Source organism: Pithys albifrons, chromosome 6 (assembly GCF_047495875.1).
Source record: "Pithys albifrons albifrons isolate INPA30051 chromosome 6, PitAlb_v1, whole genome shotgun sequence".
NCBI classification, from domain to species: Eukaryota; Metazoa; Chordata; class Aves; order Passeriformes; family Thamnophilidae; genus Pithys; species Pithys albifrons.
In genome coordinates, this window is record NC_092463.1 from 23959264 (window position 1) to 23977670 (window position 18407).

The 18407-nt window shown below is 43.5% G+C and overlaps 1 protein-coding gene across 8 annotated transcripts in view; it reads right to left on the reverse strand.

The window, feature by feature from the left end:
* TTLL5 (tubulin tyrosine ligase like 5) overlaps window positions 1–18407 on the reverse strand; it is a 134446-nt gene that overhangs the window by 113026 nt on the left and 3013 nt on the right. For 7 of the 8 annotated variants that reach the window (XR_011698018.1, XM_071557799.1, XM_071557801.1 and 4 more), the window contains exons 3-9: window positions 16957–17066; window positions 15301–15383; window positions 14426–14532; window positions 13772–13902; window positions 13125–13207; window positions 11081–11150; window positions 10702–10786 (exon numbers count right to left, since the gene is read on the reverse strand). Coding sequence is in view for 7 of the 8 variants with exons in the window: in XM_071557799.1 (XP_071413900.1) it covers window positions 10702–10786; window positions 11081–11150; window positions 13125–13207; window positions 13772–13902; window positions 14426–14532; window positions 15301–15383; window positions 16957–17066 (669 nt within the window). In the remaining variant the exon portion in view is untranslated. Of the gene's footprint in view, window positions 1–10701; window positions 10787–11080; window positions 11151–13124; window positions 13208–13771; window positions 13903–14425; window positions 14533–15300; window positions 15384–16422; window positions 16479–16956; window positions 17067–18407 lie in introns of those variants that run through there. The other variant, XM_071557805.1, reaches the window with a different exon arrangement.

Sequence of the window (18407 nt, forward strand, 5' to 3'; positions counted from 1 at the left end):
TCCCAGTTCTCTGCCCATCATGCTTCAGGGTCACCTCTGTTATTCAGATACTGACAGAATACTGCCCTCCTTCCCCTTCTTGGAAGAGTTCATTATAACCCTCAGACGCAAGCTTAAGCTCCACCTTCAATAAATCACCTACTCCACAAGTGACATGCAAGCTCTTTCCTTGCTCACCTGGCAATCTACAAAACACTTCAGAGCTCACACTGGAAAAATGCTCAAGTTCACCCCACAAAACTTTGGCCCTAAGCCACACCCCACACTGCCTTAACCCAAAGAGCCCATCCTTTTACTTACTGTCACAGTTTCAGGCAGGGCATGACCTGAGGGACTGTACACCACTCTTTGTCTTATCTCCACTGTGACTTCAGGGAATTGACTGACCACAAGATAAAAGTTTGCACATAATTTTGAAAACATGTAAACTGGATCATTAAATATTTACAGAAGATGTTACATGATTCTACAAGAAACTTGGTAGCTCTGCAATGCTTATTTGAGGTATCTAGTCAGGGCCCAGGAAAGCAGAAGATAAAAGAGCCCAGAGTGGCAAGAAGGAAAGAATAGTTAATCCCTTTTCTCTCACACAAGTGCTACAAAAATGACAGAATTTCCACGACTGCACACAGAGTTCCTGCATAAATGGTCTGGAAATAGTCACTGCAGTGTTTCTACCAGCATGCTCCTCACACTTTGTGCTTGGAGTCACTTTCACAGTCCCGGTATTATATCACTAAAAGATACACAAATATTGTTCAAGGAGCCATTTTTCCACTTTTTTTTAAACAACTCTTTCAACGTGAAGAGTAGTTTTGATCATACTCAACAAGAGGAGGTTGCTCAAAATGAAACTCGTACAAAAACCATAACCACAGACAACTGCCTAACTACCTGCCATGGGAACCTGATTTAACAAAAAGCATCACTAGGCCATGACAAACCTATGGTTTGTTCCGTCTGCCTGATGGCAGGAGGGGCTGGGCTTCACCACCTCCACCCCTAAGGAAGCCCAGCAGGAGGTGGTGAAGCCCAGCCCCTCCTGCCATCAGGCAGACGGAACAAACCATAGGGTTGGGGATGAATGGAAACAGGTGCCTGGTCAGAGAGGCAAAAACACCCCCTCTCGACCCCTTTCACCTGCCAGGGTGCCCTTAAAAAACAGGTATATGGCCCTGGACTCGGGCAGTCTGTTGGAGGACAGTCAGGAGGAGGATCTATCTACAAGATCCTCTGGTTACCCCCAGCCTACCGGACGGGTTACGACTACAGGTAAGAGAAAAAAGAGAAGGGTTGTTGTAATAGGTGACTCCCTTCTGAGAGGAACTGAGGGCCCTATATGTCGGCCAGACCCGTCCCACAGGGAAGTTTGCTGCCTTCCTGGGGCCAGGGTGAGGGATATTACCAAAAAACTTCCTAAACTTATCCAACCCTCAGACTATTACCCACTGTTGGTTGTCCAGGTTGGAAGTGATGACATTAATAAAAGGAGTACCAGAGTAATTAAAAAAGATTTCAAGGCACTGACCCGATCTCTTCAGGGGACAGGAGCACAGGTAGTAATTGCCTCAGTTCCTGTGTTAGCTGGGATGAACGAGGAGAGGTTTAGGAAAGCCCAGCTTACCAACAGGTGGCTTAGGGGATGGTGCTATCGTCAAAATTTTGGGTTTTTTGATCATGGCGCGAACTCCGTGTTGCCCAGTCTTGTCAAACCAGATGGGCTTCATTTATCTAGGGAGGGCAAAAGAACTGTAGCCCATAAGTTGGCAGGGTTAGTTAGGAGGGCTTTAAACTAGGTTTGAAGGGGGAAGGGACGGCAACTGGGCTCTCCAGAGACAGGCCTAAGAGCATAGAGCCTGAGTTGAGAATGAAATCAATGGCCCAGCTGAAGTGCATGTACACCAATGCACGCAGTATGGGAAACAAACAAGAGGAGCTGGAAGCCATAGTGCAGCAGGAAAACTATGACATAGTTGCTGTCACAGAAACGTGGTGGGATGAATCACATGACTGGAGTGCTGCTATGGGGGGCTACAAGCTCTTCAGAAAAGACAGGCAGGGAAGGAGAGGTGGAGGGGTGGCTTTATATGTTAGAGAGTCTCTTGACTCTGTTGAAGTTGAGGTCAGCAGTGACAAGGTTGAGTGCCTGTGGGCCAGAATCAGGGGCAAGGCCAACAAGGCTGACACCCTTGCGGGTGTCTGTTACAGACCACCCAACCAGGATGATGAAGGGGATGAATTATTCTACAAGCAGCTGGCAGATGTCTCAAAGTCTCCAGCCCTTGTTCTTGTGGGTGACTTTAACCTGCCAGATATCTGCTGGGAGCTTCATACTGCAGAGAAGAGGCAGTCAAGGAGGTTCCTGGAGTGTATAGAGGACAATTTCCTTCATCAACTGGTAAATGAGCCTACCAGGGGGAAGGCCCTGCTAGACCTACTATTTACAAACAGAGAGGGGCTGGTAGATGATGTAGTGGTTGGAGGCCGCCTGGGGCATAGTGACCATGAAATAATAGAATTTTCAGTCCTCAGGGATGTAAGGAGAGTCACCATTAAAACCTCTACCTTGGACTTTCGGAGAGCAGATTTTGGCCTATTCAAAGAACTGATTCAGAGCATACCCTGGGAAACAACCCTTAAAGGTAAGGGGGTCCAGGAGGGATGGACATGTTTTAAGAGGGAGATTTTGAATGCACAGCAACAGGCTGTCCCAGTGTGCCGAAAGGCCAGCCGGAGGGGAAGACAGCCAGCTTGGTTAAATAGGGAGATTCTGCAAGAAATCAGGGATAAAAAGAAAGTTTACAGACTATAGAAAAAAGGGCTGGCTACTTATGAAGAATTTACAGATAGAGCTAGGTCATGCAGGAAAAAAATTAGGGAAAGAAAAGTGGAATTTGAAGTAAATTTGGCTATTTCAGTTAGGGATAACAAAAAGTCCTTTTATAAATACATTAATAACAAAAAGAGGGGCAAGGAAAACCTCCATTCTCTGTTGGACTTGGAGGGAAATATAGTTAAGGAAGATGAGGAGAAGGCTGAGGTACTTAACACCTACTTTGCCTCAGTTTTCACCAGTAAGACAGGTGGCCCTCAAGACAACTGGCCTCTGGAGCTGGTAGACAGGGAGAGGGAGCTGAATACCCCTCCTGTATTCCAGGAGGAAATAGTGACCGACTTACTGAGCCAGCTGGATCCTAACAAGTCTATGGGACCAGATGGGATCCATCCCAGGGTGATGAAGGAGCTGGCAGAAGAGCTTGCCAAACCGCTCTCCATCATCTTCCAACAGTCCTGGCTCTCTGGGGAGGTCCCAGATGATTGGAGGTTGGCGAATGTCACCCCAATCCACAAAAAGGGCTGCAAGCAGGACCCTGGCAACTACAGGCCTGTCAGCCTGACCTCTGTGCCTGGCAGGGTTATGGAGCAGTTCATCCTGAGTGCAATCACACAGCACCTTCAGGGTGGACAAGGGATTAGACCCAGCCAGCATGGGTTTAGGAGGGGCAGGTCCTGTCTGACCAACCTGATCTCTTTCTATGATCAGGTGACCCACCTGGTGGATGAGGGGAAGGCTGTGGATGTGGTCTGTCTGGACTTCAGCAAGGCCTTTGATACTGTCTCCCATAATATACTCCTGAAAAAGCTGGTAGCCCATGGCCTGGACAAGTGTACCCTCTCCTGGATTAAGAGCTGGCTGGAGGGTCGGGCCCAGAGAGTGCTGGTGAATGGAGCTGCATCCAGCTGGCGGCCAGTCACCAGTGGTGTTCCCCAGGGGTCTGTGTTGGGTCCAGTCCTGTTTAACATCTTTATTGATGATTTAGATGAGGGGATTGAGTCCATCATCAGCAAATTTGCTGATGACACCAAGTTGGGAGGGAGTGTCGACCTGCTGGAAGGCAGGAGGGCTCTGCAGAGGGATCTGGATAGACTTGAGAGATGGGCTGATTCCAATGGGATGAAGTTCAACAAGGCCAAGTGCCGGGTCCTGCACTTTGGCCACAACAACCCCCTGCAGCGCTACAGGCTGGGCACAGAGTGGCTGGAGAGCAGCCAGGCAGAAAAGGACCTTGGAGTACTAATTGACAGGAAGCTCAACATGAGTCAACAGTGTGCCCAGGTGGCCAAGAAGGCCAATGGGATCCTGTCCTGTATCAAAAATAGCGTGGCCAGCAGGACCAGGGAAGTGATCCTTCCCCTGTACTCTGCATTGGTGAGGCCACACCTTGAGTACTGTGTTCAGTTCTGGGCCCCTCAGTTCAGAAAGGATATTGAGATGCTGGAGCGGGTCCAGAGAAGAGCAACAAGGCTGGTGAAGGGACTGGAGCACAAGCCCTATGGGGAGAGGCTGAGGGAGCTGGGGTTGTTTAGCCTGGAGAAGAGGAGGCTCAGAGGTGACCTCATCACTGTCTATAACTACCTGAAGGGAAGTTATAGCCAGGTGGGGGCTGGTCTCTTCTCCCAGGCACTCAGCAATAGAACAAGGGGGCATGGGCTTAAGCTCTGCCAGGGGAAATTTAAGTTGGATATCAGAAAAAAATTTTTTACAGAGAGAGTAATCAGGCATTGGAATGGGCTGCCCGGAGAGGTGGTGGATTCACCATCCCTAGAGATCTTTAAATGCAGATTGGACGTGGCGCTGGGTGCCATGATCTAGTAAATGAGCTAGAGTTGGACCAAGGGTTGGACTCGATGATCTTGGAGGTCTTTTCCAACCCAATCGATTCTATGATTCTATGATTCTATGATTCTATGTATAATAAAAAAAATTTAAAAATTTTAAATGTAATATTTTTATATTACATATATATAAAAATACATATAGTAAGCTTCATTGCAACTCTCAAACAGTAACAGACTAAAGCAAAACTACCCCATTTTACAAAAGAAAATTCCAGGTAAAAACACATATAACACGTGTCTGTATAAACAGTATATTTCTATTAAGAGACAAATATAGACAGACAAATAGATTTTTTGCCTTGGTGATTCAAATCTGCTTATCTTCATTAAAAACTAAGGAAGCAACATAAAGTCTTCTGGCTCGATGCACTATCCCCAGACCCCAAAGTACAGTGGGTACATGAAGCAACTAAACAGCTTCTGTGCAAGGCTATGCCTGGTGAAGGGGCTGTAGCCCAGTCCCAGGTGTCCCTGCCCGGTGAAGGGGCTGTAGCCCAGTCCCAGGTGTCCCTGCCCGGTGAAGGGGCTGTAGCCCAGTCCCAGGTGTCCCTGCCCGGTGAAGGGGCTGTAGCCCAGTCCCAGGTGTCCCTGCCCGGTGAAGGGGCTGTAGCCCAGTCCCAGGTGTCCCTGCCCGGTGAAGGGGCTGTAGCCCAGTCCCAGGTGTCCCTGCCCGGTGAAGGGGCTGTAGCCCAGTCCCAGGTGTCCCTGCCCGGTGAAGGGGCTGTAGCCCAGTCCCAGGTGTCCCTGCCCGGTGAAGGGGCTGTAGCCCAGTCCCAGGTGTCCCTGCCCGGTGAAGGGGCTGTAGCCCAGTCCCAGGTGTTCATGCCTGGTGAAGCAGCTGTAGCCCAGCCCCAGCTGTCCATGGATAAGTGAGTTACGCTCCCCCAGGCAGGCAGGGGTTACTGCAAGGGAGGTTTGGCTACTGCAGTCAGCTCAGCCAGCTCTGGCCCAAGTGCAGCCTGTGAGGCAATTCAAATTCCTTGGCTCAAAAGGAACACCTGAATTCTTTGGAAACCACAGAAATCCAGCACAGAAAAGGTAAATATCCCAGGGAGGGCAGTGTTAATTAGGAAGCCAGGCTACCGAAGCCGGGGGGTGACACAGGGCTGAGTGGTGTGAGCTCAGGTGGCAGCATGGCAGCTGGTGGCAGCTGCTGTGAAGCCTGGCTGCCTAACCCCAGAGTGAACTCTCGTGTTCCTCTGGAAAATCTCCCCAATCTGCAACTCCTTGGGCCCTTTGCAAGAACATTTGGTTTTCAGCTCAGTTTTGCCTTTCTTTTTTTTCCCCTCTCTAATCTATTTTTCAGATCCGGTGTAAAACTGAATGAGAAGTTTCTGCTGGACTAGAACCCTTCCAGCTATTCAAGCTCAGAAATAGGGCTGCCTAAACACGGCAGTTCAGGAAAAAAAGTAGACTATAATAGAGAAGTCTCCTCAAAACAAAGAGCCATTTCACTATGAATTTCCCATGTTATGTGTCAAGTATCCATTATGCCTGCAGGCACCAAGCAAGACAGGTCCACTAAGCTCCTTTCTGTCCCACAAGTACACAGAAGGAGGGGAAGTTAGACAGGAGAGAGATTTGGCAAAATAGGGAAGGCTCACAAACAGCACAAGCTATTCCTGCCCCTGTGTTCTCTTCAGCTGTACTTCAGGCACAAGTCAGGCTTGTTATTCTCTACTTCCACGAGCACCCCTTCAAAACCCAGCATAATCCACCAACTCAGCAGTTGTCTCTAAGAGCAGCCTTGGGACTGCCATGCAACTGGGCCTGGTAATTCACCTTCAAAAGCACGTCAAAATTTATAATTAAGACTGTAGTTTAATAACAATGTACATCTTATTCAAACTAAGATACAAAAGGTATGTCAATAAATATACTGTATCACCTGATTTTGAAGTCTCAGATAAATAAAACTACCTAGATGTAGGTATGATTAGATGACCGAGTTACACCTTCAGGCAAACCCAGGCCAAGCTTGCTATGACCATCTCATTTTCCAAACCTATACCTTCAATGAAAAGGTCTCAGCTATAAATCTCCAGGCTATGGATTACAGATGACCAATCTAGATTTTATTTGTCCTTTCCAGCAGAAAGTTATAAATATCTGCCAATTGAACAGATGTACAGCAGCACGTTTGTCTACTTTATTTTTTTAATATATACTAGAAAAGTGTTCAACACATTTTTCAATCCAACAGGGGGATCTTAAGTCACCCAGTGCTGCAATAAAAGCTGAAGGCTTTGTTATAAACATCTGGGTACATACGCTTCCCATCTCGTTCAGAGGAACCTTTCTTCACTCTTCCACGTGGAAAATGAATAAAAAGTACAAATGTTGGATCCATAATCTCTTACTTCTCCTCAGCTCTGAAGCCTCAAATTCCACTCCAGATCATGTCATGACAAGTCTAGCTGTGCCAAAAGAAACTAGGCCTAAGGAAGTATCTAGTCAAACATCACAAATGTGTGTTACACCAAGTCTGTTCCTTTTAAAGATTGTTACATCTTATGGTTTCCTGATAGCACTGCTTTTCTGATAAAGTCACCAAATTCACTGAAACAGTCAGGTTCCTCTTGGAGTATGCAAAGCATGACGCTGATGGGAACATGACCTTTCAGACAGACTAAGAAAAAGGGAAAATACATTAAGAGAACAACCCAGAAGGTCCTCTTGACTACACTTTAGAGACTACCTGCCTTCGGAAAGCAAACTCAAAACATGGAAGTCACCATAGTGCACCACAAGCACTAGCGCAGGCTGCAAAACCAGATTCCTTTGTTCTGCTGGTTGTTTTCACCTTAGTTTGCTTCAATATCACCTCTGATTCCAGACCCTGATATTACCTCCCAATTCTCTGCTACAAATTGCTTCTACTCTTAGGCAGTGTGGGGTTTTTTTTCCTCAAGCAAAGAATTAAAAACAAATTTCACTCCCCAAGGTTAAAATATTTCCATCTCCCCACACAACTAAAGTTTTGTCCCAGCTTCAAACCAAAGCATTACATGTCTGAAGTAATAAAAAAGTCTTTCCCAGTGCACTGTCAAATGGAAGGAAAAGGCTAATCAGGAAGCCATAATCCAGTAGTTCCAGGTTCCTCATCTCTCATCAACTGAATCCGCAAATCCAAAGCATGAGAAAAAGCCAAACTGTTAAAGCTAAAGACCACTAGTGCCATCTGCTGGCCATACACAACAACCCATCTCATACTCTGGCAACCTCTGCTCATATTGAACACCGTCCTCCAAGGAGAGTTTGACAGCACTTGCAGCACAAACACACCAACTCTACAGCTACAGAAAATGGGAAAAGCTGAAAAGTAATTAAAGACACTGGTTGCAACAAACTTATAATGTGAAAGCATTCAGCTACAAGGCTTTTGCCATAGTTGACAATTCAGCTGCAATTGCTCAGTCGGGTGGCTAAAGTTTAGTTACAGAACCAGAGCTACTCTCCAGAGTCAGGACCTTGGAAGAGAGATAACATCTCATTATTTCCTCTACACTAGTTCCACAGTTGTATTTGTAGAGTTGACCATAACACAGAGCAGTATTTAAGATACCTAGTGCCACATTTAGTCTCCAAATGCTATCGACTTCTCACAGAAAGCTGTAAGATGGGATGCAATTCAAAGCAAAGGATGACTATCATTAGTAATACTGTGGTGTCCTGTACATATTTGTTCCACTTCCCATGTATGTCGACACCATGTGCTTCAGATTTGATTATCATTTAAACAAATGGAGTCTAAACATGCATAGAACTTTTAGGATTTTCAGAGCACTGAAGAAAAGTATTGCAAGCATACTTGCAAGTATACTGTATACTGCAAGTATTACTGCCACACAGGATCTTAGCAAGATGGAGAGTACAGTAGGTTGAGGGAAGCAATTAGTACCTCATATTTGTGAGTGCTTGGCAAGCACCGGACATGTATCTGGAACATCGTGTCCACTTATGAGTCCCCCAGCAGAAGCACTGACTAAGCAGTGCAAGTCTGGCAGAGAGCTATTGAAATGGGCTGAAAAACATGATGTATAAGGAGAAGCTGAAGGGAAAGAATTGTTTAGTCTGCAGATAAGAAGGCTAAGAACAGATCTAACTGTTGTGTTCAACTCCTTGCATGGGTATAAAGACAGAGCCAGAGCTTTCTCAACGGTGCATAGCGGAAGGACAACAGGCAACAGTCAAATTGCAACAAGGGAAATTCTGGTTAGATATAAAAAACACACAGACACTCAGTGAGAATGATCAAATGTTAAAACAAACTGTCAGGAAAACTACAGAATCTCCATTCTTGGAAGGTATTAAAAACTTTGTAATGTAAGGCTGCAGAGCACATGTCCAAACTTTGAAGAAGGTCTTGTTAAAGAAGGTGATTGGACTAAAGAACTCCAGACTTCCCTTCCCGCCTAAATAATTTGATGATTCTGTCTTAAGGGGTTCACTAGAACTGTCTGACCAGCATATTTCAGTCAGAAGAAAAACTTATTTCCTTCCCCAGACCTCTAATATTACTTGAATTGTTGAAAGAAAAAGAAACAAAAAAAAAACTCACACCCCAAACCATACACATCTCCACATACACTTCCTCCTTCCCTGCCACAAGTAAAACATGTTACTCTACTGTCAGAGACAAAACGCACACTTACCCTCAGAGTAGAGCACCTGCGTTTATATATAAGGATTTTTCCAGAAACAAATTCCTTTGTTACAACTAGATCAACAGAACCACCTTTAAGATATTAATGATGGTGCAAGTCCTATTTTGAAGGCTTGCTATACACTGCCCATTCTGAGAATATCCTGGCAGTCTAATCTATCTTGTTTCCTTCCTCTTCACTTTCTGAAAACATGCAATATTAGCAATTAACAATTTAATTGCCAATTACCGAGAGAAAAGACTTGCATGCCAGGTATGTTTAGGGGTCCCTTTCTAGAGTGAATATAGTTGTCAAGTTTTCCATTGATGTAGATGGGATCACTGTTAATATATTCTTCAGGATTCATTATCTGCTTTGGATAAAGGTAATTTGGATTCAGTATCTACCCAAGTCTGAACCATTGCAGGCAGGCACCCTAGAGATATTCTTTCTGAATACATCAGATGTGCCTGTAAGACAGATACAGCATTACTTAAAACTGTTGAAGACACTCCTGTGGTGCTCTTTTCTCTAACATCACTAGTTAAAATTCTGATCTGCTTAAAATTCAAGGAGGTGATTGCTTTAGATTTATTAGTTTACAGCACCAAGCCTGTCTGAGCTCAAGAAGTGTTTGGACAACGCTCTTAGACACATGGTGTGATTCTTGGGGTGTCCTGTGCAGGGCCAGGACTTGGATTTGATGATCTGGTGGATACCTTCCAACTCAGCATGTTCTATGATTCTACAAATATTTAGCAAACTTCCCTGATGAAGAGAAATAGCTGTTTTTGGTAGATAAGTGTTCTTCCTAGGCAATCTTTGGTATATTTCATGACTTACATGCAGAGGAAAATTGGTATCTTCCTGGGTAAAAACAGTGGGTAAACCCACTTACTGGATACTGTAGAAAATACAAATACTAGCCTAAAATTTAGAGGAGTAGTTGAAAGCATTAAAACAAACACCAATATAGCCATCAACAGGTCACTGCTTTTCTATTTTAGAATAAATTTGAGAAACTTTGGATTCCCTTCATCTTGAGTATGGAGAAGGGGTACAAAGGCACCAATAATCCAAAGAAGTTTCAGAACACAAACTTGAGAATGAACATGCCAATGAGGTGTTTGGTCATTCAACACTTAAGAGCTGAAAACTTGCTTTATTTACTAAATATGTAATAAAATCCATCACTCAAGATCCTATAATCTATATAAAGAAAACTGATGGGACACAGCATGATGAAGTATCATATATTGAAACTCTGCAGAATTCCCTAATTAGCACTTTCCTCATTTCCTGTTGTTTCAGGAGTAAAGGCATGTCTGGATCCATCAAGTGCAGATACACTGAAAAAAGAAGAATCCTCCCCTACCTGGCCAATCCTTCCTCATAGAGATAGATGACAAGGGGATCGTAGGATGTAACCAGAACATAGAGGCGCACATCAAATTTGAAATCTGAAATACAGTTGTCAAGAGTCAGTGACTGCAAGTATCTTTCAGACATCATATCTAGCTGAGGAATTTTAACAGACTCTGAGACCACTAAACCATTATCTGCTGCAGATATAGATGCCTGAATATTTTCCAGTTGAAAAGCTTCCAGGTTTTAACGAATTCCCTTGTTATACTTTTCTGGTACTAGTCAAAGCTACATCACTCAGTTATTCAACTAAATTCCTGCAAATGTTGAACAGGTCCTCAGATGCACAGTTGGGGGAAGAGAGAAAAGCAATTCCTAAGCACACTCACCATCTATGAGCAGGGGGTTGCTGATGTAACGAGAAACCAGGATGTTGTCTTCCACGACAATCTGGCTTGGCTGCAGAGGAACAGAGAATTCAAGAGTGAAAAAGAGGAGGCTTAAGGAGTAAGATGATAACTAGACCAAACCCACCATTTTTTCCAGCCTTGCTCTCCTAAAGCCACCCTGTACCAATAACTATCTCCTGAGAGAAGAAATAAGAACAAAACAAAAAAATATAACTGTCAGTCACAATATATTTAAGGTAATGACATCACAATCAGAAGTCTGGGAATGACTAAATTGACAAAAAAACCTATCTGTTGAATCTTGCAGTGAAGTATTAGAGTACAATACAGGTTTAGCAGCCACATGGTAATGATGTAAAATAGGCAGGAAAAAAGACATACCTAAGGAGCAACAATTATTCTATTTGCTTCTCAAGGGTTAACCCAACACATAAAGGAGGTGTTTATAAGACACTGGAAGGAGTAACTACAATTCATGAGGAAGTCACAAGTGAAGAAAATGACTATTTATAACAAATCCTGGGCTGGTATCCAAGCTTTTTGCCTCCATGAGTAAATACCTTCTACTGAGACAGTTCAGGGCTCCTGTACCAGGAAGAAGCTACCCTTTAAGCTTAGAACAGAAAGCTCTAACTACGATAAATACACATTGCAACATCATGGGATCTGTTGAGAAAGCTTTTACTTTTTGCCGTATGCAAGCCCTTTGTGACCAGTTTTAACTACTCATACAAACAATTCCTTGAACGTTTTCTTTCCTTCAGTTTGTGAAAGAGCCAAGAGAACCACAGGATTCTGCCTTTATCCAATTTTACATGTATTCAGCCACAATACCAGCATCATAAGCAGGAAACCTAAGCATATAAAGTGCACATATACAACGTGATGGAACAAGCTCAACTACCCTCAGCACATCATGCAAAAGTGACAGCCTGTTCTGTTATGGATCAGAGAAATGCAAAAGTTTGTTATTTTGCTGAGGGGGTGGTTTTGCTTTCAAAAACTTTCATGATGAGGTTCGAGAAGACATTCCTTTAATGACATCACACCAAAGGAAACTGGCTTGTGGGCTAAATTAGCTGAAGTGTTTCTGGAACAGAGGCACACAAAGGGATATTGGTCCCAGAAGGGTCTTTTCACCAGGTCATGGCTAACTGCCATATAAGCCTGAGCTCATTCCTCCCTTTCAAGCAAAGAAAAAAACCTGAGTGCAGCTCTGGAAATACTTACCTCATACACTTGGCAAATTGCTCCCTTATTTTATGGGAAATGATCCAAGTAGAGAACAGATGAGGCAGCATGACCCTTCAGCACAGGGAAGGCTAAGGGGTTTCGAATGAGTGAAAACAAAATGACTCAACAGTCAGTTTCACTGCTGAGAATATTTACTGGAATCCCCTTATGTGTTTGGCCTCTGTTGAGATGTATTTGCTACCCACGACAACCTAACTCCCTGTAAAACCCCAAAAGAGCAAAAGACACTACAACCAGCACTCTGAGTTCAAAGAGCTACCCTCATTACACCTCAGGAAGGGCACACTGGCCCTAACACAGCTTTAAGACTGATATACTTCCTGCTGTATCAGGCTTCATTTTAACTGGTCTTCTCCATGGGAAAGAGAGAGACAAGGGGTCTGTTTGAAGACTGTTTCGGTCACACACTTAGAAACAACTGAAGAGAGTTCTGAAAATCTTCCCAAGGCCAGCCTACCATCAGCGACAAGGACAGCATGAAGCACACAGCTTCCCAAACTATCAAGGAGTATAAACTTGCTCCTAATAAGCTAAGATTTGAAGATAGATTGCAAGATAAGCACAGCATACAAAGAAATAGATTGCTTTTGGTTACAGGCCCAAGCAGGCTTTGCCAGCTGCACAAGGCTGTTGAACTGCTCACCAACATATGGTTAAAATTCAGAGAAGGGCCAGTGTCTGGTCAGATGCTTCCATGCCTCTTGCCTGGAAGCCAACATAGTTTTGAAGATAGTGTCACTGAAGAGCATTACTTTTGTTAAAAACTTACATGGTTTATCAGGTAGACACCACGACCCCTGGAAGAGGCGACAGGCTTCACTATCCATGGGCCTCTGTCCTTAGAATAGGTATCTGGTTAAAAGAAAACAGCACAAGTCTGAAACATTTTCCATTCTGCTTTTTAACAAAGAAAAAAGAATCAAGAATGTTGCCTACAGTAAAAGCTTTACAAAACTCCATAAGGAGATCAAAGTCTGCTTTTTTTATGTCTTATTTTATCCCTTGGGACTCATTGCAATTATTACAGTCCCTCTGTGAAGTCCTTCCTGCTGCTCTGAGAGATTCATTCCTAAGCCCTAAGCCACCTTTTGGCACTTCTCTCTTCAATCAGTACTCCAAGACATTAGTCAGGGATATTGTGAAGTTGACCATCAGCAACACTGCACATAAAAAGCTCAATGTTAGAGCCTTTGGCCCAAATCAGCTTCTTGAGGACTTATGCAGGCATGGAGTAAACAGCAGAGCAGAAATTACACAAAGAGATCATGTGGGCCTTTTCCAGTGTTGTTACAGTTTCCTCTAATTTTGTTACTTTAAACACTGGTATGATCAAAAGCCAAGGATATTAGAAGTAATTCCCTTCCCCCCACACAGTTATACTGCTTTAGGTCTGGGCATCACCAGCCATTCACTTACTGCAGAAGTCCTGGTACTCTGTTGGGAGGATAAAGGTCTGAGGTAAGATATGGAATGTCTTGAACCCATGGGCCAGCTGCATACGAGTGACATTCTTGTATAGTCTGTCCTTTCGTGTCAGTTCATATGACCTGAATTCACAAAACGAGAGTGTATCTATTTCTTCCCTGACATTACAGCAACCCTTCATCCTAAAGTATCTGTAGCCCCATCAGATGTCTAAACCCTAAACTGCAACTACTCTTGAGTTTTACTGTCTCTGACCTATGGCTGTATAAATATCTTTTGCAGCACTTCTTGTAATTCCCAAGACAGACTAAAGCACAACAAACTGTTGGAATGGTGACTGCAAACTTTAGAATGGGGCATATGACTACCTCTGTAACTGAAAACCCAAAGTCCCAAATATTTTATTTATATCAACAAATAAATTTAAAATCCAGTAAATCCAATACCTGGGCTATAGAAAAGCACTTCAACTCAAACATTATCTCCCCAAAACCCCGAAGACCATTTAGAATGAAGACAGCATGTAGCAGATAGCAGTGTGTTAGGACTTCAGTATCATGTAAACTAATTTTTTAAAGCATTTATATTCAGACTTTTGCAAATCATCCCAGAGATATTCAGCAAAACATGGTATCAAGGCCTTACCTAGGAAAATGATTGACTTTCTGAATATCTGAAAGGGACCGCAGCAAGTAGGGCTTCAAGTGTGATCCTGTCCACATGAGATTATAATCGGTGCTATTAGGGTGAACCTAAAAAGCAACATAAACACCACACACAAAAACACAGAACTAATGAAAAGCAACACCACTTGTCCTTAGGTCTATGAGACTAAAGCAATTGTAGTTCAAGATGATCTCCTCTACCCATCTCTAATACAAGGGCAACTCCAGTCAAACTCCTGCCCTAAGCTACTCCCACCCTGGGAAATAATCATGTCATATTTTTCTAAGCAAACGTGTGAGTTTGTTCTTTTCACAAACTGTTTAAACTCTATTTTTAAGTCATTTTAGATCTCTTCAGGAAACCTGTGTTATTCAGAAGAAAAATCCACTCCCCACACACATCTCTCAAACTGTCATTAGCTACATATAGGACGCTATTTAGAGCAAGACAGGTGATAGAAGAGAAATGTGAAACACTATATCAATACTTCTGTGAGCTTGTAAAGGCTGAGAGATCTTTCCAAGGGTATGAGATGAAGCTTTAAAGGCAAAAAGATTAAAAACACATGACCAAACTTCAGCATCCCTTTTTCCCCAATTTTGCAGGCTTAAGACCAAAGGGTACTCCTTTGAGAGCACAGAATCATGACATATCTTCAGTCTGACTGGCAGAGTACTTTAAAAAACAAAAAAAACCCTGAAGGGGGTCCACAGCAACTTCCTGTTTCTAACCCTGCAGGGTGAAAAGGAAAAAAAAAGCCAACCAACTCACAACAAAACACAAAAAAACCCCAGAACATCATCATCTTCATGATCTCCCAGCCCAGCACATAATTAGAAGCTCAGGGTACTCACCTCATGGAACCCATGGGCAGTTAGAATGCTTCGAACCAGCCGGCTGTCTGTTCGCACAATCTTATAGGACATGTGGTAGCGCTCTGTGAAGAGGCAAAGAGACATGACGTTAGAGTCTGCATCTAAAAGAATAAATCAAAGTTACTCATGCTACCAAAGAAGAGAAAAGGACTCAGCATAGTACAAGTGCACTTAATTCACAGAGAGTAACAACACGTAACACACAAAGGGTGATAGGAAATGCCTATCCAACTCTTGCAGCATTAACTTCAATGACAGCATTGAACTGACTGACATCAATCCTCAGTTATAATATAGTTGCACCACTGAATCCTATCATGTCACAATAAAGCACAGGACATTCTAACAAATACCTAGAGTATTTTTTTCAAACATCCCATTTTACAGACTGCTTTATAACACTCCAAACACGATTTTAGCTCTTTTACTTTATTCAAGATGAGTATTTCTAGCTAAAAGTAATCATGCCTTACACCTCCTATTGATATGGTTAGTTTATAGGACCACCTTTTAGATCATGAAAACCCAAAATGAAACACTGAATTTTTTTGTTTACATCTCATCAACCTGTACTGATCTTCCAACAGATAACTGCAAAATGTAACAGGAAATAAAGTAAACAGGACAGGGAAATAGATAAAATCACTACCCAAGTAGAAAATCATAAAAACAAATGCAGTAAACTTCACCGGAGGTATAAGGTAAACTGAAAGGAAGTAGCAAGACCAGAGGCCAGTTGTCATATAAAAGAATGTGACAATCCATGAAAGAGTTCCAAGAGAGAAGAGTCTGAAATTGCAATGCTAGAATGCAGAATAGCCTCAAAAAAGGCACTTGACAAATTGGTTCAAACTGAGAATAAAAAGATGAAGATTAAACATCATTAAATATGGTTTTTATCAACAAAAATAACCCTAAAGAGTAAGAAGTATCATAATTTGAGACCAGACAAAGTTAAAGGAAACTTAACAAGTTGCACTATCCAGTAGCAGACTTATTAAACAACTTGAGAAAAAGCAGAAGAGACCCTACACTCCAGTTAGAATACAAGTTAAAATTACCATCAGCTTCTGTCACCATCCTAGTATGTTTTTAACTCACATGAAAAGGATCAGGAGTTTCCACATATAAATCACCTTCTCCACCCCTTACCCCAGTGAGCCAGAAGCATTTCTGCTTGGATAGGATATTAAAAATGAAGGTATCAATTACCTAAGAAAAGAAGAAGCAAGAGAAAGAAGCGTCAGCACCTTCACAAAAAGCAGCTGAGTAGATTTGAGCTTTACTGGAACTCAGCATATCTAGAATGAGCACCCAGCTGTACACACCCACAGGTACTAACCCTCAATCCAAAGGGACAGTTTACAACAACCCAGCCTCTTATTGTTCAATTTGTAAGCAGACAGTTCCAACTCAAAACACATCAGGACCCAATGGAGGGACAAATATAGACACTTGTCACAATCCAAAGAGATAATAAACAACCATCAATGGATCAAGGATTTCTGAATATCTCAGTGCTCAGAGACAAGAAAGGATTGCCATTTTCTTCCTACCATGTCCTCTTCCACGCCACAAAGAGAAGAGACTCATGTAATGCCTTCAGGCCAAACCCTGGCACACAGCAACACCTACCTCCAATCAGGCGGAGGTAGCTGTCCTTGGTCAGAATGGCTTCAGCGTGAAACACCAAGACAGGGATCCGCCTGCAGCCGCCACCGGTCCACTTGATACATGGATGATCCCTGAAATTACAAGATACTCAGTATAAGCAACTGCTGAGCCTCATACATGCAGCAATTACTCACAGTGAGGACACAGCAATTCTCCACACTTGCCCAGGCTTGCCCACCTCGCCTGTGGGCAGGACAAAGGCAAACACATTGTGGAAAATAATGGAAGAGTGGTAAGGAGGATTGTAAACACAGCTAACTGACTTGCAGCTTGGGTGTATGAAAATACATATAACATTCTAATTGTTGTCTGTCCTTGTGTGTTTGACAAGTAGAACATCTGGAAAACACAGGACTCCAACAGACCTCAAGGTAGACTACTGAACATGCTTGAGATTCCTGTCCTGCTGTGGGAAAGGTCAAAGCACAGTGGTAAACCACACCTGCAAGAATCCCTGAAAAACAGGTGCAAACAGCAGCTTCAACTGATCCTCTAACAAGGACCAAACTCCACAGTGTCTGCATCCCTCTGCCCAGGTGCTGCAGTTACCAAGTTAATGAAAATAAATGTACTCTGCATTTCAGCCATGGTTTTATGGTTGCTTCTAATCCCTGCCTGTGCTGACTTGCACATACTTATGGTAGGAATCTGTGGCAGTTCCAGGTTCCACCTTGGCTGAATGCCAGGTATCCACCAAAGCCACTCTATCACTCCCCTCTGCAACTGGACAGGTGAGGAAAAAATATAATGACAGGCTCATGAGTAGAGATAAGGGCAGGAAGAGATCATTCATGAATTATTGCCACAGGCAAAACAGACTTGACTTGGGGAAATTAGTTGAACTTAATACCAGTCAAAATCAGAGCAGGATAATGAGAAGTAAAATAAATCTTAAAAGCACTTTCCTCATCTTCCTCCCCAGGCTTAAGTTTATTCACGTTTCTCTACCTCCTTCCCCACAGCTGCAAAGGGAGACAGTGAATGGGGATTACAGTCAGTTCATCTCATGCTGTTTCTGTTGCTGCTTCCTCCTCAGGGAGAGGAGTCCATACCCTGTTCCACTATGGGGTCCCTCCCACAGGAGACAGTCCTCCACAAACTTCTCCAGTGCGAGTCCTTCCCACAGGCTACAGTTCATGAAGTGCTGCAGCATGGGTCCCTTGCCACAAGGGGCAGTCCTTCCAGAACAGACTGCTCAGCCTGGGGTTCCACAAGGTCACAAGTTCTGCCAGTAAACCTGCTCTTCTCTCCACAGGTCTCTCCCAGGAGCCTGTTCCGGCACAGGCTTCCCACAGGTTCACAACTTTCTTTTGGGTATCCACATGCTCTGGCGTGCATCTCCTCCCTGGCCTGCAGGGGTACAGCTGCCTCACCATGCTCTTCACCCTGGGCTGCAGGGGAATCTCTGCTCT